The 26,143-nt window shown below is 42.5% G+C and overlaps 1 protein-coding gene across 1 annotated transcript in view; it reads right to left on the reverse strand.

Annotated features, from left to right (window-relative positions):
• Positions 1–1,568: 1,568 nt before the first annotated feature.
• Positions 1,569–26,143, reverse strand: part of ndufaf7 (NADH:ubiquinone oxidoreductase complex assembly factor 7) — a 24,873-nt gene continuing 298 nt past the window's right edge. The window contains exons 1-10 of the mRNA XM_060918003.1: positions 26,067–26,143; positions 25,738–25,904; positions 23,315–23,395; positions 21,045–21,155; positions 17,543–17,756; positions 15,968–16,026; positions 13,763–13,876; positions 9,413–9,556; positions 8,952–9,125; positions 1,569–3,849 (exon numbers count right to left, since the gene is read on the reverse strand). The exon at positions 26,067–26,143 is cut by the window's right edge and continues 298 nt beyond it. Of these exons, the coding sequence (XP_060773986.1) occupies positions 3,622–3,849; positions 8,952–9,125; positions 9,413–9,556; positions 13,763–13,876; positions 15,968–16,026; positions 17,543–17,756; positions 21,045–21,155; positions 23,315–23,395; positions 25,738–25,904; positions 26,067–26,136 (1,362 nt within the window). The 5' untranslated portion in view covers positions 26,137–26,143 and the 3' untranslated portion in view covers positions 1,569–3,621. The remainder of the gene's footprint in view (positions 3,850–8,951; positions 9,126–9,412; positions 9,557–13,762; positions 13,877–15,967; positions 16,027–17,542; positions 17,757–21,044; positions 21,156–23,314; positions 23,396–25,737; positions 25,905–26,066) is intronic.

The following is a 26,143-nucleotide window of genomic DNA, read 5'->3' on the forward strand; positions in this document are numbered from 1 at the left end:
CACTACACCACCGTGCCGCCAAGTAGCCACATAGCTTTGTTCTGGTATAAACTGAGATACACATCACACAAAATCATTATATTGAAAAGTTTTAAATATCATTGCCACAATTATTGTACCTTTTGGGGTTCAACAGCTTGTCACTGGGGCAGGACCCTCTACAGTATTTATTTGTAGCCTTTATATACTGATTAAGAACAGATATGCACCTTTTTGGCCCTAAAAAGGTCCACATGGTTACCTTGAGGTCCAATAATGAGCCCTCGGGGGTACATTAGTGTAGACTGTACCTTGGGGTACAGAAATGGGCTCCTGATGTACCCCTATCTCTGACAGTGTAGTATTCCATTCCGAAATGTCTTCTCAGTGTCCTTTTTGAAATAAATTATTGCCAGACAAAAGCACCATGAAGATTTCGTGTTCATGTTTTTTGTTATATTGTGGTTTGCATTTATTTAAATTACAGTGCTGTCATTATGATGTAATAAACAGCGAGGTAGTTATCACAGTGTGAAAGTTTTTATCTCAGTACATCCGCACTGTTGAGACATGAAGGCAGTGAAGTGGTAATAGAGTGTAAATCAGACTACAGTAGTCCAATGTGAGCGTGTTAACGTGAAGCCGGCTGTGCAGCGGAGGGCAGCTTGGCTTTGTGGTGACTTCATGCTGCTCCCAGTGGGTTTCATGGTCAGTGAACAAAGAGAACAGGGAGTAAAGATCTGACCCACTGAATATTGCCTGCTCACAGAGCATGAGGATGTGTGTCAGGTGAAGGATTTCATTTTATTCATTAGTCTCGAATGAAGGCAATAGAATCTAGAGCTGCAGCCTGTTTCTACTCGATGGGTCGATATATAACTGCGTGTATTTATTGTGTTTTCTGTCCTGACGGCTTATTTGTAACCAGATCTTTTAATTGCTACTGATGCTGGAAGGCACGTGTGTGTGTGTTTGCTACTCCTGACAGAACACAATCCAACGTGTGTGTGTGTGTGAGAGTGTGTGTGTGAGAGTGTGTGTGTGTGTGTGTGTGTGTGAGTCTGGGTCTGTAATCCCCTTCTCCACTCCAGCTAAATAATTACCAGATGTGGTGGCTCCATGTGGCCTTGTTAAGGCAGAGAGAGCCAGGGGCTCCTCCATCTCTCATCCAGAGCGACTCTTTATCTGATCATGTGATCTTATACCTTGGCTGATTTACAATAAACCAGAATTCCAGGACTGAGTGGAGATTTAAGCTATATCGATTTAATACTGTATTTTTTGTTTATAGTATGGTACGTTATATTGTAGGACAGTATAGTGACGGAGCTCCCTGAGCAAAACGAGCATTGAGCAGAGCCTCATACTTAAGAGAGCATGGTAAAGCATCGACCTGACGTCTGAAACAGGGAACCTGATCATAAGTGCAAAGCCGTGTATCTCCAACACTTCACCACCAGACAATGAAATTGTATCTTTATTTACATAAAATAGATGTTTTTTTATCCAGCGCTTATTTTTAATTTGCTTTAAAAAAAAATAATGTGGGATTATTTACTAACACATTTTACAGAAAATATTCACGACCGTTTCATATAAAACTAGTTAAAAGTTTTATTAGTCTGCTAGCTTGTTGGGCAGTTGAGAGTTTGTGTCATGTAAGGGCGACAGATGGATGCAAGTTCAGGAATAGCTTTGTTGAAAGCACACTAGCAAACAGATCCAAAATGAAGACAGAGTCAGCAAACAGCCAGTGAGGCACAGAGAGGATATCAGAGGGAATACAATACTCACAGTCCAAAAACACAAACAGGGTCAAAACCAGAAAAGTGATACAAAATACAAGACTTAGTAACGTCAGACGCAGGGTACAGAGTGTATACATCACAAAGACTGTGTGTTACTGACAGTCCTTAATATGACTGCGCTGTGATTGCACTCTAATCAGGAACAGGTGCATGGTCAGTAGTCTTAATGGTGCTGCACGTGTACCAACGCGCATGGACGTGAAAGATGTAACCAGACAACTGTCTGATGTATCGAGTTTGATACTGATGTAAAGTGAAAGCGCTGCTCACTGCTGTCCCCCAGGCACCCAGCAGAGTCTCACCATAATAAATGTAGTGTTGTTGTTTCTGGCGCATGGCATGCGGCGTTAAAGAAAAGAATAAATATGTATCGTAACTGCAATGTGAATCTCATTATTGGTCTCACTGTCACAAGACAATGCAGTGATTTATTGACGCAAAATACACAACACGACACAATTCACTGGTTCATCTGCTATAATATTATTATTCGAATCAGGGGGATTTTGTGTCCTTGCAAACATTTTGCTCATACATTCTTCAGGAGCTCTGCTTTTTGGCAGTGTCTAGAACATTTTATTGGCTCAAGCAAGAAGAGAAGGTAACTAGAACATGCAGAGTCACGGGGAGGTCCATCACAGGGCCAACGCCGAGACGAACCACCTTTCACACTCACGTTCACACCTCTGAGCAATAACCAGCTGACCTAATCTGCATGGCTTTGGACTGGGTCAGAGTTCATATCCTCATGGCTACCATTTGGATTGACATTATCACACATACAGTATAAACTATATAAAACAGAAAGAGTCAAATCGTGGAAAAGCCTTGCACTGTATCGCTGACACACGAGTGCACTGCTCTCAGAACCCCAACCAAACTGCATGCTTTGCCCAAAGCGTTCAGGGATTCAGCGCTTAGTGATGCAGAAAGTGTTTAAAGGCCTCTATAAAATTTGATTTAATTTACGAAGATCACTCTGCAGCAAAATTATTTTCCATCATGAAGGCACAGTCTGATGAGAAACACTAGTCTTGACACAGGACTCGACTGAACATAAACACCACGCAGCAAACATTCATTCACTTTCTATACCGCGGGGATGCTGCGGCCAAGCCGAGCTGACACTGGGCGAGATCCGGGGGACACCCTGGGCAGGTTTCCAGTCTATCATGGGGCTAACACGGACAGACAGACAGACAGACAGACAGACAGACAGACAGACAGACAGACAGACAGACAGCCTTTCACACTAACATTCAAACCTCTGGGCAATTCAGAGCAGCCAGCTGAACTTTTCCCCATGACTTTGGACTGTGGGAGGAAACTGGAGCACCTGGAGAACATGGAAACTCCACACAGAAAAGACCCAGTCAACCGGCAAGTCTGAACCCAGAACCTGCTTGCTGTGAGGTGACGGTGTGAAACACTGCAGAAAAACAAATCAGGATGTCGTTCACCAAATTAGACTTTGAGAAACATAACATTGAAATCCAGGAGAGACAAAAGTATTAAATTAACCGTCAGTGCTCACTGTGCTGTGCATTTTTATTTTGTTCAGTCCGTTCCCATTTACACTTTTGAGACAGAAACTAAATTGATGTTGCAGAAAACCTATACCCATCGTCAGGGGCGTGGTTATCCCGTACAGGCTTCTCCACTTCTCTTCCACTGTGGATGATGGAGTGATAGTGTGCTTCACATTTCTTTTTTTCAGTAAATCCAGTCCATCATCTGACTCTTCTTATTATACTGCATTAGTACGGTATAGAGCTGTACAGTATAAGACAGTTTCTGCATCACAGCAGAGAAACGGTGGGTTCTGAGTCGAGTCTCAGTTTAGCCCAAGCTCGGTGAATCCAGCAACAGGGAGTGGCACCAAACCCTTCCTCCTTCTCTTCGTCATGACTCCTTCCTCCTCCTCTGGCTGAGCCAGACGACTGGGATTCAGCAGCGACAAGAACTGGAACCTGTGGCCCATCTTCTCCGGATCAGTCAGCATACTGTAGCCGTGGACAAGCTGAGCTCGGGTGGAGGAGTCGTTACAGCTTCTCAACAGGACCTGAGTGAAACCACCACAGAGGTCAGGGGTCAGAATTATTATTATTTTTTATCTGAATTTCACTGTTTAAATACCGTTTACATTTTGTTATTTATGTATTTGAAGGCAAAACAGGCGCATTCGAGTGTTCGAAGAGTTTTCTACTTTTGGACACCTCAACCTTCAATCAAGCTCTGAAAAAATGTGTTGCGTATGAGATGCTTTACTCTAAACCACACGATACTGGAAATACGGAACCAATGTTACAAAAAATGAATATCATACAGTAAGTAATGAAAGTGTTTCCAAGAGGAACTTATTGAAATCAGTTTTTTTCAATGACTGAAGATCAAAAGGAGTTCCATTTTATTCAATATCTTTATATTATACTCTATAAAATGAATAAACATATAGCAAATGAAATGTACAGTTGGGAATGGGGCAGGATGGCAGAAAGGGGCAACAAGATTCACTGAACAGACACTGACTTTCACATCTCCAGGTGTGGCATGAATGGAAAAAAGGGACGAAAATTAATATTTTCACCACCTTTGGACCAACATTCTTCACTGCAATAACTAAAGCAAAAACAAGAGTGTTCTGAGAGCGCAATATCCCCCGCTGGCAACTCGGCCAGAACTCTGGTAAAACATGACCGAATTTAACGCAACTGCAATATGCGTGTTACTGACATATAACGAATCCTGTCAAGTTTCGTGAAATTCCTCCAAAAAATGTGAGAGGAGTTGATTTCAGACGGTGAGCACCCTTTCCGGGACAGACGGACGGACATCGCCACGACATAATCCCCCTTCGGGCCTTTCGGCCAGCGGGGGATAAAAAGACCAATAAGATTGAGCGATTGGACGAAACCTAGTGCAACTAAACCAGAATGACAAATCAGCAGTGAAGGATCCGAGTTCAAGTGAATGAAGGATAACTGAAAGAACTTTAACAGTCCTAACGGCTGTACGAGACTTTAGGACGGATATTAATAAGTTTTCAGGCAGAATGACCCTGAAAATCAGTCACACAACCAAGTGGACAATGTAGATAAGCTCTAAACTGCTGCTTGAGAAACAAGTAGACTGTAACCCTGCGATAACAAACTCCTTGGGTGACGTCCAAATAGTTTGTTATAATGAAAAGATCGTAATACTGAAATGGAGCCACTTGTCACACCAAACACTCACTCTTACGTAAAACAAGGCCATCGCATCTCATCTCATTATCTCTAGCCGCTTTATCCTGTTCTACAGGGTCGCAGGCGAGCTGGAGCCTATCCCAGCTGACTACGGGCGAAAGGCGGGGTTCACCCTGGACAAGTCGCCAGGTCATCACAGGGCTGACATATAGACACAGACAACCATTCACACTCACATTCACACCTACGCTCAATTTAGAGTCACCAGTTAACCTAACCTGCATGTCTTTGGACTGTGGGGGAAACCAGAGCACCCGGAGGAAACCCACGCGGACACGGGGAGAACATGCAAACTCCGCACAGAAAGGCCCTCGCCGGCCCCGGGGCTCGAACCCGGACCTTCTTGCTGTGAGGCGACAGCACTAACCACTACACCACCGTGCCGCCTTGACGCTTAATTGACTTACATATTTACAAAGTAAACAAAATACATAATACTCTTAAAGGAGATACGCAGAACCTTTATTTTTAAATAAACTTCTGAGTGGATAGTATCTCCATCCTTGACTCTTGTATGCTGCATAAATGGGAATAAAAAATATATTTTTGAGAGTTAAAATCAACCGCAAAGTTGGCATTGGAGCTGCCCCGCTGAGCCAGCCAGCCCTGAGTGCGTGACGTCACAGCGGGAACCGGTTTTACAGCTACAGACCAAAGTCATATAAATAAAAATTTATGGTGAAAGTAAGAAACACCGTTACCGACTCGCTCAACCAAGACTGATTTGACTTCACTGATTGTGGGTTGACTCTCATTAAAACAGGATGGGTGCTATAACTTATGCAACATATACGTACATGCATGCATTTTCACTGATAAAACGTAAAAGGCTCATTAAATAATCAGATGAACTGAGACAATCACATTCTGAAGCAAATTAAATAATCTTATACTGCTAACTTAAACACACAATACAAGTTACATGGGTTAATCTACAACCCCGATTTCAAAAAAGTTTGGACAAAGTACAAATTGTAAATAAAAACGGAATGCAATGATGTGGAAGTTTCAAAATTCCATATTTTATTCAGAATAGAACGTAGATGACATATCAAATGTTTAAACTGAGAAAATGTATCATTTAAAGAGAAAAATTAGGTGATTTTAAATTTCATGACAACAACACATCTCAAAAAAGTTGGGACAAGGCCATGTTTCCCACTGTGAGACATCCCCTTTTCTCTTTACAACAGTCTGTAAATGTCTGGGGACTGAGGAGACAAGTTGCTCAAGTTTAGGGAGAGGAATGTTAACCCATTCTTGTCTAATGTAGGATTCTAGTTGCTCAACTGTCTTAGGTCTTTTTTGTCGTATCTTCCGTTTTATGATGTGCCAAATGTTTTCTATGGGTGAAAGATCTGGACTGCAGGCTGGCCAGTTCAGTACCCGGACCCTTCTTCTACGCAGCCATGATGCTGTAATTGATGCAGTATGTGGTTTGGCATTGTCATGTTGGAAAATGCAAGGTCTTCCCTGAAAGAGACGTCGTCTGGATGGGAGCATATGTTGCTCTAGAACCTGGATATACCTTTCAGCATTGATGGTGTCTTTCCAGATGTGTAAGCTGCCCATGCCACACGCACTAATGCAACCCCATACCATCAGAGATGCAGGCTTCTGAACTGAGCGCCGATAACAACTCGGGTCGTCCTTCTCCTCTTTAGTCCGAATGACACGGCGTCCCTGATTTCCATAAAGAACTTCACATTTTGATTCGTCTGACCACAGAACAGTTTTCCACTTTGCCACAGTCCATTTTAAATGAGCCTTGGCCCAGAGAAGACGTCTGCGCTTCTGGATCGTGTTTAGATACGGCTTCTTCTTTGAACTATAGAGTTTTAGCTGGCAACGGTGGATGGCACGGTGAATTGTGTTCACAGATAATGTTCTCTGGAAATATTCCTGAGCCCATTTTGTGATTTCCAATACAGAAGCATGCCTGTATGTGATGCAGTGCCGTCTAAGGGCCCGAAGATCACGGGCACCCAGTATGGTTTTCCGGCCTTGACCCTTACGCACAGAGATTCTTCCAGATTCTCTGAATCTTTTGATGATATTATGCACTGTAGATGATGATATGTTCAAACTCTTTGCAATTTTACACTGTCGAACTCCTTTCTGATATTGCTCCACTATTTGTCGGCGCAGAATTAGGGGGATTGGTGATCCTCTTCCCATCTTTACTTCTGAGAGCCGCTGCCACTCCAAGATGCTCTTTTTATACCCAGTCATGTTAATGACCTATTGCCAATTGACCTAATGAGTTGCAATTTGGTCCTCCAGCTGTTCCTTTTTTGTACCTTTAACTTTTCCAGCCTCTTATTGCCCCTGTCCCAACTTTTTTGAGATGTGTTGCTGTCATGAAATTTCAAATGAGCCAATATTTGGCATGAAATTTCAAAATGTCTCACTTTCGACATTTGATATGTTGTCTATGTTCTATTTTGAATACAATATCAGTTTTTGAGATTTGTAAATTATTGCATTCTGTTTTTATTTACAATTTGTACTTTGTCCCAACTTTTTTGGAATCGGGGTTGTATATAAATCACTTTAATCGTAAAAATTACTATATTAGATTTATTGTTAACACTTAAAACTATTCCTGTGCCATTCTTGAGGTCTCAAGGCATTTATAAACGAAAGTGAGGCCATGGCTCTGCGTATATGCTTTAAGTAAAGGGAATGAGGTCACACTTGCTGTCGTTTGTTTGCCGCATCGTCTTTCTTTTCAGTCTGTCGTGTTGATTGCAGTTATGGATGAAGTCTCAGAGCTCTTTTGCTTTTCCTTGAAAAGTCTAAATTGAATTTTTCGGGATGCTATATTCTTTAAACTAATTTGGCACTTTCTCACCACGCTTTAGACGCTCCAGGATATGAAGTTTGTTTTCAACGGGGTCACATCCGCGCATGCAACAGCACGCCTCTAACTGCTCCTCATGTGCACATGCAGTGCCATTAGGACTAATTAACACGCACCTGTTCCCAATTAGAGCACAATCACAGCGCGCGCTTATAACGACTCTCACTATACAGAGAGTTGGGAAAGTATCCGCGCTGTACCTCGTGTTTCAAGCCTTTTGTAACACTGTGCCGATCTTCTGGTTTCTGACTCTGTTTCGTATTTCGGATTTTGCCCTTTGTCTCCGCCTTTGATCTCGTGTCTGCCACTGCCTGTTTCTTGACTCCAATTTTTGATTGCTGATTTGGATTTGTTTGTGTGTGTTTTTAAAATAAAACTCTTCCAGCAATTACATTCGTCTATCGCCTGCATTTTCTGACAGATGGAGAGTATCTTACATTGACGAGTCGCCATGACAACAGTGCTTACTGAGTAAAGACTTGAGTAAAAATGCTTTCAGCTCATAAAATAAAGTCCTTTTAAGGGATTTTTTGAACTTCTTGATAATTGTTAGTGATCGACCCTTAAGCGAGGCTAGTAGCGAGCCTTCATCAGGACACACGCACACACACACACACAATAACACACACGGCTCAGTGATGTTTTTTTGAAGACTCCGACTCATTGTCATTAAAGCCGGGGGACACGACCTTAGTCTGTTATATGCAAAAGTTCATAGTAAGAGAGTTCGTTATAGCAGGGTTTCAGTGTAGCATTGCTCACAAGAGTTTGAAAATCAAAGCATTTCTAAATCAACATGATTTATGTTGTTTAACATAAATATCAATGACGAGAACTTAAAAACAAAAATGTATTTATTATTTTTTTAGTTCTGTATAATATGTTTGACAGTATTCAAGTCATCCAGCAGAGAGATAAAGTGACCGGTCTAGTAGTTTACACTGCTGATGTTTTCCTTACAGTAAGTGTATGACATAATTAATGTATAAAGCATTATGGCGCGCGCGCGTGTGTGTGTGTGTGTGTGTGTGTGTGTGTGTGTTAGCTCTTCCTGACCTGCAGGCGCGTGTCAATGCCCATGTTCTTGAGAAAGGCTCTCTGTGTGATGGGTCCGAAGCAGACCACTGCGTCTCCAGCCATTTTCCTCAGATAACTAAAGTCGACGTCTGCAGTCAGGTCTGCGCTGCCCGGAGCCTCCAGAACGTCATGCAGTTTGTGCCCTCTAAAACCCTTCAGAGAAAAAAAAAGTCTTAGAAATGTTTGGCATCCATCAGAAAAGCGTATGTGCATCATGTGCGTTGCTGGTACACAGGAGGAGTGTTTATGGACGTACTGTATCAGGTGAAATTCTGTATATATATTCTGAAATGCAGATGGACTGAATTAGGCTCATCGATTCCACCCAAGGACATTTGACCCCAGGTTCCTAATGTCACAGGGCAAAGGGTGGGCGTGGCCTCAAACTAACTACACCACAGGCCCAAAGTGAATGAACTATTCATGAGCAGGAAGCTCACTCTGAACGTGTCCGTCTTCGTTCCGTTGTGTCCGTAGTCTGCGATCAGCGCTGCACCCCCGTCCTCTGAGACCCGATTGGCCAGCTTCTGAACAATGACTCCGCCTTCTGCACAAACCTCCACGTGCTGCCGCTGCTCATCCGCCTGTGCAACGATGTACAAACGGGAAATCAAGAAAGCGTGAAGGGCAGGACCACTGGTATCCTTAATAACCCAAGTTCTAAAGTGCAAACTACAGAAAATAAGATTAAAACAACAAATCAGTGATTTTACACCACAAAGAATCTGAATTCATTTTTTCGTTTAATCAAATGTTGGGCATCGGAGATCAGCAATGTGAAATTAATACATGATCATAAATTAGCAACTGAGTGTGAAACATGTCTAAACCTTTATAAAAGACAGATTTAAAGTCTGAGTGCAAGCGAGCTAAATCATTTTATTCTCTCCACAGTCACTGGATACTGTATGAACAGTCATGCGCTCTGATTGGCTACTCCACTACTAGGATATCAGCTCATATACCATGAGTACAGAAAAACAAAAAGGCAGCGCGTGTTGCTGAACCAACCGAGGATGAAATAAAAACTCTACTCAAAAACAAAACTCCAAAAAATACAAAAAAAAAAAGTAAAAATCCCATCCCAAAACATGGAATAAAAGTATTTGATGGTAAGAACTTTTTTTTCAAGAATTTTTATGATAGCATTTTTCACAAATTGCTCCTGTCATTTCACCAGTTTGTATTTATTGAATTTGCAAAAAATAAAAATGCTCCGTTTCTCAAAATCCAGTGAATGTGGAGAGAATAAAACAGTTATTCCACTCGATCTCGTCGTATATGGATTATAGACAGTTCAGTGCTATGCGCCTCGTCACCTATCAGCTCATGTACGACTCGATTTTGTGGAATAACTGTTAAATATTCTATATTAACTAGCTTATATCTCTGTTGCCTAGCAACAACGTTTTCACAGCTCCTGAATGGGAAGCATGTTGATCACACCCATATTTTAGTAACAGCATAAATTTAGAACTTTTGAATATTAATTTGCTGTGTGCAATAGACGTTGGTTATGTGATTAATCCTGTGTGTAATTAGAGTGGAATTTTTACTGTATGGAGTCTTTTCGTAGTCATTTAGCACCACAGCTGAGGGAAATGGCTTAGCGGACAAATGTAAAAGGTTTGATTAGCGGAGGTATAGAGGGTTAGGATTTGATAAGTTATTTACTTCTTCCTAATCCTTTATGAACGTTATTATGTTACTGCCTTGTGGCTACGCTATTCTGTTTGTTTATGACGATGTTTTGATTATTGCATTTTTTTATTATTATTTTTTTATATCTTCTTTACTGTTTGGAATCAATCAATCAATCAATCAATCAATCAATCAATCAATCAATCAATCAATCAATCAAAATGCTAATATTCCTGACAGTTTTATCTTGTTTACACTGTAACTCTGCCTTTATAAGGTCATAAAATGTCAGCTATAAATTAGCTTGCAACAGTACCAGTTAAAAGTTTGTACACCCCTACTCATTCATAGTTTTTTCCCTGTATTTTGTATTTTCTACACTGTAGAACAACACTGAAGACGTCAAAACTATGAAATAACATCTGGAACATACAACCCTGATTCCAAAAAAGTTGGGACAAAGTACAAATTGTAAATAAAAACAGAATGCAATAATTTACAAATCTCAAAAACTGATATTGTATTCACAATAGAACATAGACAACATATCAAATGTCGAAAGTGAGACATTTTGAAATTTCATGACAGCAACACATCTCAAAAAAGTTGGGACAGGGGCAATAAGAGGCTGGAAAAGTTAAAGGTACAAAAAAGGAACAGCTGGAGGACCAAATTGCAACTCATTAGGTCAATTGGCAATAGGTCATTAACATGACTGGGTATAAAAAGAGCATCTTGGAGTGGCAGCGGCTCTCAGAAGTAAAGATGGGAAGAGGATCACCAATCCCCCTAATTCTGCGCCGACAAATAGTGGAGCAATATCAGAAAGGAGTTCGACAGTGTAAAATTGCAAAGAGTTTGAACATATCATCATCTACAGTGCATAATATCATCAAAAGATTCAGAGAATCTGGAAGAATCTCTGTGCGTAAGGGTCGAGGCCGGAAAACCATACTGGGTGCCCGTGATCTTCGGGCCCTTAGACGGCACTGCGTCACATACAGGCATGCTTCTGTATTGGAAATCACAAAATGGGCTCAGGAATATTTCCAGAGAACATTATCTGTGAACACAATTCACCGTGCCATCCGCCGTCGCCAGCTAAAACTCTATAGTTCAAAGAAGAAGCCGTATCTAAACATGATCCAGAAGCGCAGACGTCTTCTCTGGGCCAAGGCTCATTTAAAATGGACTGTGGCAAAGTGGAAAACTGTTCTGTGGTCAGACGAATCAAAATTTGAAGTTCTTTATGGAAATCAGGGACGCCGTGTCATTCGGACTAAAGAGGAGAAGGACGACCCAAGTTGTTATCAGCGCTCAGTTCAGAAGCCTGCATCTCTGATGGTATGGGGTTGCATTAGTGCGTGTGGCATGGGCAGCTTACACATCTGGAAAGACCCCATCAATGCTGAAAGGTATATCCAGGTTCTAGAGCAACATATGCTCCCATCCAGACGACGTCTCTTTCAGGGAAGACCTTGCATTTTCCAACATGACAATGCCAAACCACATACTGCATCAATTACTGCATCATGGCTGCGTAGAAGAAGGGTCCGGGTACTGAACTGGCCAGCCTGCAGTCCAGATCTTTCACCCATAGAAAACATTTGGCGCATCATAAAACGGATTATACGACAAAAGAGACCTAAGACAGTTGAGCAACTAGAATCCTACATTAGACAAGAATGGGTTAACATTCCTCTCCCTAAACTTGAGCAACTTGTCTCCTCAGTCCCCAGACGTTTACAGACTGTTGTAAAGAGAAAAGGGGATGTCTCACAGTGGGAAACATGGCCTTGTCCCAACTTTTTTGAGATGTGTTGTTGTCATGAAATTTAAAATCACCTAATTTTTCTCTTTAAATGATACATTTTCTCAGTTTAAACATTTGATATGTCATCTATGTTCTATTCTGAATAAAATATGGAATTTTGAAACTTCCACATCATTGCATTCCGTTTTTATTTACAATTTGTACTTTGTCCCAACTTTTTTGGAATCGGGGTTGTATATGGAATTATGGGGTAAACAAAAAAAAAAAGTGTTAAAAAACAAACAAAACATGTTTGATATTTTAGATTCTCCAGCGTTTCCCTTGATGACGCTTTGTACACTATCGTCATTCTCTTAAGCAGCTTCATGAGGGAGTCGCCTGGAATACTTTACAATTAACAGCTGTGTCTCGTCAGAAGGTCATTAGTCGACGAGTTTCTTACCTTCTTAATGCGTTTGAGATCAAACAGTAAATAATAAAAATACAGTAAATATCCCTATTACACACCACAACTGTAATAATCCATATTCTGTCAGGAACCAAACAATTAAGTAAAGAGAAACAACATCCATCGTTACTTTAAGACATGAAGAGACTTTTAATTCATACAAATAAAGAAAAACAAAACAAAACAGTGACTTGGAGTTGGTGTGTCCAAACTTTTGACTGGTACTGTATCTTCTTGTTGACTAGCAACAAATGTTCTCACAACCCATCAATGGCACACGTGGAACACAGCAATACTGTAAAAATACAGTTTTAATTTAGAACTTTTAAATCCCTGTTTGAGACATCATGAAATTAAAAAAAGAAAAAACACCACATATACCAGGGCTATGGAACAGTCTGGCAGGTGTATTTTGTGACATGGCCAACTCCTAAATTAAAACTTATAAAGAAAAGAGCTGTGAGTGAATTCCACAGTCAGAGCGCTGGTACTGCATGAGGTCAGGTTTGGCATGCAAAGTCCTGTTGTTAAACCACGAGGCATGACTTTAAAGCAGGCATGCGCACATGACGTCAGCCCCGGGCAGGCTACACAAACACTGCCAACTCAAACACTTCTCTGATGTATGAATCAAATGAGTGCCTCAAATATAAACCAGATGTTGCATAGTCTGATTCCATGAGAAAATATCTGTATTTTTTTAAACCTTTTAGCAGAACTGACAGGCTGATGCTCTGCCCTGCCGTTCGCTCAAACGCTGTTTGGTGATCGTTTAATTTCAACATCTGTCGATCAACACAAAGCATTTAGAAGCAGGATATGAGAAAAGATTTGTCCATTGTTGTGCCATGAAACGTTAAAGGAAGATGAGATATAAAAAGTTTTGCCATGGAGTCTGAATGAGGCTTTAAAAGTTTGAGTACGTACTTGCACGAGTGTCGTAGATGCGAGAGTAGGAGCAGGAAACACCACAAATCTGAGCTTATTGGGTTCCTCAGGGTCAACATCAACCATCACCTCTCTCCAACCCTTCTCTGTTCTCTTTATTAATGAAATAAAAAGCAAACTTATATTAAAAAAAAATCATATATGACTACATAATACCAATTTCAGTATAAACAAAGGACTGCAGAAGATAAACTTATCGAAGTTTACAGAACTTGTAGAATGACTGTAGAACACATCTTTAATAAGAAAAAAAAATCTGGTGCACAAGTTAATTTATTTTGGGTCGTCTGAAATCAACACAGGGTCAAAAATATACATACAGCACATCTAATATTCGGTTAAATGTCCCTTAGTAAGTTTCACCTTGACCAGATGCTTTTAGTTTCGATCAACAAGCTTCTGGCAGGATTCTGGTTGGGTATCTGACCACTCTTCTTGGCAGAATTAGTAGAGTTCAGTTAAATTTGTGTAGTTCCTGGCATAGTCCAAGCTGAGTCCATATGTTTTTGATAGGGCTGTTTTAAGCAAGACTTGTTTTAAGCTTCATGTCAGCCTGATTTATCCTCCACAACCAGCTTTGATGTGTGTTTGGGGTCACCGTCCTGTTGGAACACCCAAATGTATCTAAGTTTCTGATGGCTTGAGGTTATGCTGAAGAATTCTGAGGTAGTCTAGTCTTCCTTCTTCGTTATTCGATCCATTTTGTGCAGTACACCAGTTCCACTAACAGCAAATTAGGCCCTGGACATGATGCTCCCACTACCATGCTTCACAGTTGGTACAGTGTTCCTCTGTAACTCTGGCCATCGTGGCCAAACAATTCAAATTGTCTCTCATCTGACCATCCAACTTTCCTCCAGAAGGATTTTTCTTTGTCCGTGTGGTCAGCTGCAAACTTTAGTCGAGCTTGAAGGTGTTGATTTGGGAACAGGGGCTTCTTTCTTGGATGGCAGCCTCTCAGTCCATGGAGATGTAAAACTCGCTTGGCTGTAGACAGTAACACTGGTGTTCAAGCAGCTGGTGTTCATGACAAGTCTGTGCCTTGGTGGTTCCTGGGTTGTTCCTGACTATCCAAACCAATCTGATCTCAACTGAGGGGGACAGTTTGGGTCTTCTTCCAGCAGAGTGGCTACACCTCCCAATAACTTGTACTTGCATACAGTAGTTTGAACTGATGAGCTTGGAATCTGCTGGTCTTTAGAAACAGCTCCAGGAGACATTCCTGAGTTGTGTAAATCTCTGATCCTCTTTCTCAGATCTGCACTGAGCTCCTTGGACTTTCCCATTGTAACATGTGCTGGTCAGTCCAATGAGTGCTGTCAAACGAACCCTCTTTATGTTGGTGCTGAGAAGCTACCAGCTGTAGTCAATCATGATCACTAATAGGAAGTTAAGAGGTCTTGGCCTCAGCAAGTTAAGACATTTTGGAACTTTCAGCACCACTGAATTAATAATCTGAGTCGGTATATGTATAATTTTGACCCTGTGTTGACTTCAGAAAACCCAAAAGAAATTCAAACGTCTGCAAAGCAGTTCAAAGAAATCACTGGAAGCCGAGTATCGCCATGACGTTCATGTGCGTGTGTAAACTTCTGATTGTAATTGTACTTCTTTCCTGGGATCTTCGATAACTACTGAATGATTTCTTTGTACAGGATTATTACTGCAACACCTGCAACAATTAGGACACCTGACATGTAAATTAGATGCAAATTATAGTGTGATATATGTACATGATATGTAAATAAGGGTCTAATGGGTGGGGCTTGTGCCCACACAACTTAAACTGATTCTTCATTTGCACTCAAATCTCAGATCGTTTTGACAGTTAGACAGTTTCATGAATCAGACACAGATTCAATCAAATCAGCTCAAGCTGTGCTTATTCTACACAACGACGATGAATAAGAGCCAATATCATACATCACATCATAACACTCTACAGCCACGTCATTTTTTTAGTTTGGGTGGTCCTTTCTTGCAGCTGAATTACAAAGGACGCAGATCAACACGGCTGAGTCGAAGGCGTACAAAAATGCTGCTGGCAGCCGCCATAGTACTCGTGTCTGATCACAGCTCGGATATTCACACCCTGAATATTTTTATTGCACCATTTTGTTCTTTTTAATTTGTTTTTCATACATATCTGCTTCCAAAGCTGAGATACACACCCCTAACATTTACCTGAAACTTATGAATGGGCAGGGCATCGAAAAACTCATGGGCCAAGAATATACTGAAGCCTGTTGGAAATAAAAAAATAAGTAACACATTTTATTAGTTACAGAACCAAATAACGGTTTCAGCCAGAGTTTAAGATTACAGTCTATTACAGGCGTTTATCAGACGCTGTTATCCAGAGTGATGTGTAACACCCAGAGCAGCCTGGGGGGGGCAGTGCCTTACTCACGGGCGCTTCCGCCATTCCTGCTGGTTCAGGGAATTGAACCAGCAACCTTTTGGTCCCAAAGCTGCTTCTTTAACCATTAGGCCATGGTTTCCCTTCCACTTAGCTGCTCTAACTATTAGGCCACGCCCCCATCCAAACTCATGACAGCATACAGCTACAAATTACTGGTTTATTTATTTTTATTTTTGTCTTTCTAGATTTAAACCGGGGCGGCACGGTGGTGTAGTGGTTAGTGCTGTCGCCTCACAGCAAGAAGGTCCGGGTTCGAGCCCTGTGGCCGGCGAGGGCCTTTCTGTGTGGAGTTTGCATGTTCTCCCCGTGTCCGCGTGGGTTTCCTCCGGGTGCTCCGGTTTCCCCCACAGTCCAAAGACATGCAGGTTAGGTTAACTGGTGACTCTAAATTGAGCGTAGGTGTGAATGTGAGTGTGAATGGTTGTCTGTGTCTATGTGTCAGCCCTGTGATGACCTGGCGACTTGTCCAGGGTGAACCCCGCCTTTCGCCCGTAGTCAGCTGGGATAGGCTCCAGCTTGCCTGCGACCCTGTAGAACAGGATAAAGCGGCTACAGATAATGAGATGAGATTTAAACCATTAAAAACATCTTTGTATTCTAATATGTTCTACCTCATTTCTATGCACCGCAACTCATTCCTAGTCAAAACATTTCCCTGGATTGAGAAAAGAACTTAGAAAAAAAAATTAGTCCAAATATGATAACTAAAGGTCAGTTTTTCAATTCTGCCTTTAAACTAAAACAAATTCAGAACTACAACCAGTACTATTCTTTAAATTCGTTTTTTAAGACAAGGATTTTTTAAGATGTTACCTTGACAGTTTCGGCGATAAACTTCCGCCTTCTTCAAAACAGTGACTGTTTTGAAGAAGGCAGAAGTTTATCGCCGAAACTGTCAAGGTAACATCTTAAAAAATCCTTGTCTTAAAAAACGAATTTAAAGAATAGTTTCAATAGGTAGACATAATGAACTTTTACTACATACAACCAGTACTTCAGAGAAAATCTTTAAAAAGTGAACTTTTGGTGTGAGCACTGGAGTAATTCATAAAAAGTTCAGGTTTCCGAGACTGTTCAGATGTTTTTATGGAGTTTATGAGCCAAAACACCTGGAAGGACAAACGAAACCAAAAAGCTTAATTTTTATGAAAACACAAATAATGCAGTTTGCTGGGTGTGCTGAGACTTCTATATTACACACTTCCATTTTCAGTTCCTTTCTCAGTACAGGGGAATTTCTGAGACTCTTGACCATCACACACACACACACACACACACACACACACACACACACACACACACTTACTTTAATACTAATGCATGAAGCTAGTGCATACCTCTGGGAATGTCGTCGATCCTGTGGTACCATGAGACAGGAACGCCGGTGTGTGTGGTGCCAGTGCGGTACACACACTCTTCATCACTCACACACACCTGACTGTTTTCTCCAGTTAGACAGCGAGCCTGGACCTCGCTTAGCTTTGGGCTCACCTCCACCAAGTGAACAGACACTGACGCTCCACACAGAGCTGACTGCAACTGACTGAAGACCTGCAACACACACACACACACACACACACACACACACACTTTAAGGAGTGGAAAAGAGACTGATCTGAATAATCATGAGGAAGTCACATGTCACAGCGATCACAGCCATGACATTACAAACCCAGTGCAGAAAACATGACATGGTTGGAGGTTAGAGGAGGTTAGAGGTCGCCCGGGGCAACCAAATTTAGGCAATCGGCAACTGCTTTGTGGCCTCTGGCTTCCCCAGACTTTCTTTCTGTTTGTGAAAGTGCAGTAATTCAAACAATGGAAAATATAATGTGATTTATTGCCTGAACTAATCATCACTGTGTCTGTGCACAAAATAATCCACAAAATAATCCAGAAAAAAACAAAAACCATCAAATCATCATGGTATACAGTAATCACAGAAAATCTGCTTAATAAAAAGAGGAGCCATGTTATGAAAGCTGATGCTTGGTTGTGACTTTCTGAAGACCAGGTCAAGCCTTGGGTATTAAAAATAAAATAAACAAAAATAAAAAACATGCAAATCTTCCTTTTCTCTCCATGTTAAGGCTCTTTGTTCCAGTGCAGGACAGTCAGCCTCTTCCCACCTCAAGCATTCGTCCGCATCAGAAATCATCAACAGACATTTTTAAAGAACATTGCAGACTTTTCACTGGTTCTGTGTCAAAGGCTGGACTGAGGAACGTCTCGTCTCGTCTCGTCTCGTCTTCTTCCGCTTTATCCGGGACCGGGTCGCGGAGGCAGCAGTCTGAGCATGGAAGCCCAAACTTCCCTCTCCCCAGACACCTCGGCCAGGTCCTCGGGAAGAACACCGAGGCGTTCCCAGGCCAGCCGAGAGACATAGTCCCTCCAGCGTGTCCTGGGTCTTCCCCGGGGCCTCCTCCCGGGGGGACATGCCTGGAACACCTCCCCAGGGAGGCATCCAGGAGGCATCCGAAAAAGATGCCCGAGCCACCTCAGCTGATTCCTCTCGATGTGGAGGAGCAGCGGCTCTACTCCGAGCTCCTCCCGAGTGACTGTGCTTCTCACCCTATCTCTAAGGGAGCGCCCAGCCACCCTGCGAAGGAAACTCATTTCGGCCGCTTGTATCCGCGATCTTGTTCTTTCGGTCATTACCCAAAGCTCATGACCATAGGTGAGAGTCAGAACGACTCTCCTATGGAGTCTCCTCCTAGAACTGCCACCTTATTGTGGTGGAGGGGTTTGTGTGCTTGAATGATCCTAGGAGCTATGTTGTCGGGGGCATTATGCCCCTGTCAGGGTTTCCCAAGGCAGACAGGTCCTAGGTGACAGGCCAGACCAAGAGCAGTTCACCAAAACCCTTATGGAGAAACAACCAAGGACCGTGACGTCGCCCGGTATGGCGCAGCCGGGACCCCACCCTGGAGCCAAGCCCGGGGTTGGGGCTCGCATGCGAGTGCTTGGTGGCTGGGCCTTTGCCCATGGGGCCCGGCCGGGCTCAGCCTGAAGGGGTGACGTGGGCCCGATCTCCTGTGGGTTCACCACCCACAGAGGTAGCAGTAGGGGGCTGGTGCAGTGTGGATTGGGTGGCAGTCGAAGGCAGGGGCGTCGACGACCTGATCCCCAGACACAGCGGCTAGCTGTTGGGACATGGACTGAGGAACAACTTCTGCAAAAGTCTGGTCTGAGCTCTACAAGCTGAAGCTGGACTGCTCTGGGATTTCACTGTTAGGCCTGCAGGTCATTCATTCATCTTCAATTCTAGACTTGTGCTTTAATAAGCTTCATGTGAATTAAAACTGGACTCCGGTCTCAAATATGTTGAATTCTACTCATCTGTGAGTAAAGTAGTAAAGAAAAAAAAATCACCACATGTATGGGTAAAGAAACCTGAAAGTTGCTCAGCAGTGCCCTCTACTGCTCTAAAAACAGATTTCTAGCCAAGTCAAGTTAATTTTATTGTCAGTTCTGCCACATGTACAGAACACAGACAGGATGGAAATATCATTTCTCCCAGACCCTTGGTGGAAACTTAAATACACAAACAAAACTGGTATAAACAAAAAAATACAAATAAATAAATAAATAAAAATTACATACACTCCCCGGCCACTTTAATAGGAACGTGTTGCTGGTTCTAAGATCCCTGTTCTTGGCTGCAGGAGTGGAACCCAATGTGTTCTTCTGTTCTGCTGTTGCATGCTGAGATGCTTTTCTGATCACCATGGTTGTAAAGAGTGATGATATGAGTTACTATATCCTTCCTGGCAAAAAAGAAATCTCGAACCAATCTGTCCATTTCCCTCTGACCCTCTCTTATCAACAAGGCGTTTGTTTCCACCCACAGAACTGTCGCTCACTCACTCAGTGTTTTTTGTTTTCTGCACCATTCTGTGTAAACTCTAGAGACTGTTGTGTGTGAAAACCCCAGGAGATCAGCAGCTTCTGAAATACTCAAACCAGTCCATCTGGATCAAACCAACACCCAGACCACAGTGAGAGAAAGTCACACTTCACTGTGAGATCACAGTGTTTCCCGTTCTGATGTTTGAACATTGTGAACATTAACTGAAGCTCTTGGTTTGTATCTGTGGGATTTGATGCGTCGTGCTGCTGGCGAGGGATCGGCTGATTACAGAACTGCAGGGGGATGGAGGGGTGTTCCTAATAAAGTGGCCGGTGAGTGTATACAAGTTATAAAATACAGTTAAAGAAGGTGCACACACACATACAAAACCACATGAGCAGAAATACTGCAAATTGCAGTAACAGTCAGTTATTTGGAGGTGGAGAGAGAGAGAGAGAGAGAGAGAGAGAGTTCAGCTGGGTGTATAAAGCCTCTTGGCATCCTAATGGGATTTTACACAGAACACTGAAAAGGAAATCCTCTCTTAGGGCTCTGCATAGAAAATATAATGGTTCTCTTCAAACATGGAACCTTTTCTTCAGATTATTAGTTCTAATGAAGGATGAGTGAATTACACGAGTCGTTCTTTAAGAATGATTCCTTTAGATGAATCAGGCAAACTGACTCACAGCCAAATGCATTTATTGATCCAGCATGGAGTTCCATCAATCCCTCAGTGTTCCTGGGACAAACTCAGCATCTCAGCACAACCCCGCCCTCAATGAGCCTGAACAGGGATTGGTTCATTTCATCGGTTTCTACGGATACCGGTCTGGAATTTGGAGGAACTCATCCTGGCTTGACTTAAGTTCAGTGTTTAATGAAGACTCTAGGAAACGTTGCTGAAGATAAATTTATTTAATGTTCCAACCATCAGATTGTTAGAATGAAACACAGACGGGTTAAATAGAGAGCGTGTGGTGTTTTACCCTCAGGAGGTCACTGGTCAAGGAGCCTCGTCCTGGTCCGAGTTCTACAAGCTGAAATGCTTTGGGTTTTCCTGCAGCCATCCACTCGCTTACACACCAGATACCAAGCAACTACACAGAGCGAGAGAGAGAGAGAGAGAGAGAGAGAGAGAGAGAGAGAATATATGAGCGTGTGCATCCATTTCCCCTAAATGTCATCAATCCGCCAAGTCTTGTTTGGTTTTGGATGTTTAAAGACGTCTTTAATTTTGCGCTGAATTAACGACACTGATGCACTTACCAAATAAATAAGTGAAGTCTGCCTCACCCAAAATCTTTTCCATACATCCTATATTTACCTCAAACACATGATGTAATACAGACACACAGCTGATGTGGTTTAGGACACGTCCTTGAACAAAACATGTGACATCATCAGAACTTTTGATGTTTCTCAAAACACCTCTCAAAGTCTGAATATGAAATTTGTTCCTATATTTAACAATTATCTGCTTCAGGCTCAGTGAATATCGGTGATTATTATCCACACAGGACACTTTTTCAATGGAATAAAAACGTGTTCTATTCCCTTCTAGCGGGTTTCATTTGTTTGGTTCGATAGCATGCAATATTGTTAGCATATCGCTTATCCTACATGTATTACATCACTCTACACAATGGAGAATGAGCGTTGAATATGGTTTACGATATTGCACGGTTGTCAAGACAACATAATGTCACACATCGGAGACGTAAAACTTCCACGCTAGCGAGTGACTGTGACAATTTGTAAACAAACAAACATGGCCGCCAGGTTTGCTTCATTAAATATGAATTTTGAAAGAGAAAGGCGCATTAAACACCCGAAAGGAATGTGTACATATAATAATAATAATAATAATAATAATAATAATCTCATCTCATCTCATTATCTGTAGCCGCTTTATCCTGTTCTACAGGGTCGCAGGCAAGCTGGAGCCTATCCCAGCTGACTACGGGTGAAAGGCGGGGTACACCCTGGACAAGTCACCAGGTCATCACAGGGCTGACACATAGACACAGACAACCATTCACACTCACATTCACACCTACGCTCAATTTAGAGTCACCAGTTAACCTAACCTGCATGTCTTTGGACTGTGGGGGAAACCGGAGCACCCGGAGGAAACCCACGCGGACACGGGGAGAACATGCAAACTCCACACAGAAAGGCCCTCGCCGGCCCCGGGGCTCAAACCCAGGACCTTCTTGCTGTGAGGCGACAGCACTAACCACTACACCACCGTGCCGCCCCAATAATAATAATAATAATAATAATAATAATAATAATGGCGGCACGGTGGTGTAGTGGTTAGCGCTGTCGCCTCACAGCAAGAAGGTCCTGGGTTTGAGCCCCGGGGCCGGCGAGGGCCTTTCTGTGCGGAGTTTGCATGTTCTCCCCGTGTCCACGTGGGTTTCCTCCGGGTGCTCCGGTTTCCCCCACAGTCCAAAGACATGCAGGTTAGGTTAACTGGTGACTCTAAATTGAGCGTAGGTGTGAATGTGAGTGTGAATGGTTGTCTGTGTCTATGTGTCAGCCCTGTGATGACCTGGCGACTTGTCCAGGGTGAACCCCGCCTTTCGCCCGTAGTCAGCTGGGATAGGATCCAGCTCGCCTGCGACCCTGTAGAAGGATAAAGCGGCTACAGATAATGAGATGAGATGTTAAAAAATAATTTATTTCAAACTTCAAAATCTTCATGTAAGTGTAAAAATTTTGCGGCGCAGACTCGTGCCACTGATCTACGCCGAGTCACATAAAATACTTTTGTTTTGAAATCGATAAAATAAATCCCAACCCCGCCTTCCCTTTGAATAGTTTTAGACCAAACTTCGGAGCATCTTTAGTGCTTTTAGGAACAGCATTTTCTTTCATCATCTGTGATTCTTCCTCACTTACAGTGACGAAGCGATTGGACGCCATTTTGTCGAGTCGCTCGAGGTGATTACTGAGGAATAGGCCGAATCTCTCGAACGATCAGCACATAATTTTCTATAATCAGCTGCGTGTTTATACTAATAACAGTTCATTTAAAAAATGACATTCCGTTGCTTAACAATACACTTTGGAGGAAGTACAGTATTACCTCCATTACTGAAAGCAGAAAACAGTGTCACAGCTGATGGACTACATTTGGTGTAAAAGAGAAACCGTGTCAATCTGCCTTTTTTTCCCTCCAAACTGTTCCACTAATGTGCATTTCTGAATTTCTGACAACATCAAAATAGGACCTGAGAAGTAACTCACAAACCTCTCCAAAAATCTGGCTTATTTCTGGCGATGTGATAAAATCTCCATCAGCTCCCAGCATGTCGTTCTTCACATAATATCCCTGTTGAGGAGGAACACGAACACTCGTTATGTAAGGAATAAAACGTCAATGACATGAGACGCTGTTGCAGGAAAACGAGACCATCAGTGACGGCGTAGCTCACTCCGGCCCCGTCTAGTCCAGCAGGAACGATCTGAAGTGGGCCACCTTGCGCAGTTCTACCCTCAACCTGTCCAGCTCAAATATTTACCAGAAAGAATCCAAAACGGCGAGGAATTGACCGAAAAGAAGAGATTTTTCTTTAACTGCTCATTAAGGCTTAATTAGTCCATAACTTCATTAATAATTGTAATGAAGCAAATCTGGGTAGAAGTTATATGCACCTTAGGTCCCCCTGCCTTCATACCAGAAAGAATCAAAATCAGTGAAGAACTGAGGGAGAAGAAGCGATTTTCATGAACTGTAGACGATGACGGACGGCACACGATGGCATAAAGTCATCACCTGTCGGACGGATGAGCTAATAACCAACAACAGGTGGTGTGATGCTTCACCAAACACTCCACAGTTGATTATTTATCAATAACAGCATACACCAACGTGTGCATGTAACTTGCTCACATTGACAATTTTTAATTAATCAATTAACAAATGACACTTCTTAATTTTTATCCAGTTACACTTAATGGAACGTCTGCAGGACAGGTTGGGTCCTGTTATGACCTACATTCTTCTTCTTCCTGCTGTTCCCGTTAGGGGTCTCCACAGAGGATAATATCCCTCCGTCTCATCCTGTCCTCTGTATCTTCTTCTGTCACACCAACCGTCCTCGTGTCCTCCGTCACCACATCCATAAATCTCATCTTCACTTTTCCTCTTTTCCTTCGACCTCCAACTCCATCTCCAGCACTCTTTTCCTCTGTACGTCTCCAAACCATCTCAATCTCGCCTCTCTCACTTTGTCTCCAAGTTGTCCTACATGTCTCGTCCCTCTAATATTCTCATTTCTGATTCTGTCCAACTATGTCTCTCCCAATGAGAATCTCAGCATCTTCAGCTCTGCTCCCTCCAGTTCAGCCTCCTGTCTTTGCATCTCCAAACCGAACCCCATCGCTGCTCTGACTGCTGTCTTCTACACTTTCCCTTTCACTCTTCTGTCACAGATCACTCCTGACTCTCTCCTCTCCTCCATCCATGCCAACCTGCCTGCACTCTCTCCTTCACTTCTCTTCCACACTCTCCATTACTTTGTCCAGTTGACCCCAGAGATTTGAACTCATCTGCTTTGGCCATCTCTATTCCTTGCAGCTGTATCATTCCATTGTCCTCATGCTCATTCATGCACATGTCCTCACTCCGTCTCGCTCCTACTGACTTTCATTCCCCTTCTCTCTAGTGCACGAATCCATGTCTCTAAGTTTTCTTCCATTTGCTCCCTGTTCTCACTACAGATCACAATTACGACTGACATTATAATGGCTATAAACAGTCGCACCCTCACAATCTTCTCTTTTTTTCCTCTCACTCTTGAAATTAAGAAAAAAAAATGCAGCTTGGAGAAACTACAAATCACAAATCGCACCATCCTGAAGATCCGGAAAACTTCACCATATCGATTCTAAATTTTTATTCTGTTAAACAAGTTTTTTTAAAAAATCTGTTTATTATTAGCCTTTGGTGATAACGTCTTCTAAACAAGTCTGTGTGTCGGAGTCTGTACTGCAGAAACAATAACATTAGAATGAGTGCATTAATATAAACCTGAGACATTCAAATACTGCAGAACTTTCTGAGCTGCTGTTATAGAACACGAATCAATGCCTTCTGACCGATGAAGAGCACTTTAGAGTGAAATGGAGCAGAATTCTGTAGGAACGACATTTATGGTGATGTGAGACATATATATCTGTGAAGATACTCAGTCATCCAGGTACATAGTAATCTGTGGTTAGTAGAAGAGAGCGACTGGACTTGCTTGAAAAGTCTTGAAGACGTTTCGCCTCTCGTCCGAAAGGCATCCTCAGTTCTGTCTGTCTCTGTTCAGTGATGGTCGTTCCAGGTTGACAAAAATGAACGATCCTCTCTGGCTAAGATGTCTGCCAGACATCTAAGAGGACTTCCAGAAAACTGGCAGACATCTTAGCCAGAGAGGATCGTTCATTTTTGTCAACCTGGAACGACCATCACTGAACAGAGACAGACAGAACTGAGGATGCCTTTCGGATGAGAGGTGAAACGTCTTCGAGACTTTTCAAGCAAGTCCAGTTGCTCTCTTCTACTAACCACAGATTACTATGTACCTGGATGACTGAGTATCTTCACAGATATGTTTCTACGCATTTTGGGATGAGTTCCCTTCGACTGGTGCGGGAGTATGTGAGACATATAGATTAAACAGGTACCGAGACGGGGTTAGTGAGGACTTCACGCATGTACTCAGCCACCGTGATGGGACCCGTGGCTGTAATTTTGGACACCAGATGCCTCAGCATGGACGGATGAGGATCAGGAGCCTGTTTCTCTGATGAGGACCTGGAACAGCTTCGGCTCTGCAGCCTGGTCCAGCGTGCTGGAAGATATTTTATGTTATTGTGAATGGTACTCACAGTCACACTCACTAACTCCAGTGGAACAAATCAGAACTTTGAATACAATCACTACTGGTTATAATAATGTTATGGCAGCTCAATCTGTAAACTAAAGGGCAGAACGGGTGTGAAAACCCTCTTACCATTCAGTGATGGTGCAAGAAAGTGCACTGATCTCCTGCTAATCTTCATCAGCTTCTGAACTGTCCCCATTTCTCTG

This window comes from Neoarius graeffei, chromosome 3 (assembly GCF_027579695.1).
Source record: "Neoarius graeffei isolate fNeoGra1 chromosome 3, fNeoGra1.pri, whole genome shotgun sequence".
NCBI classification, from domain to species: domain Eukaryota; kingdom Metazoa; phylum Chordata; class Actinopteri; order Siluriformes; family Ariidae; genus Neoarius; species Neoarius graeffei.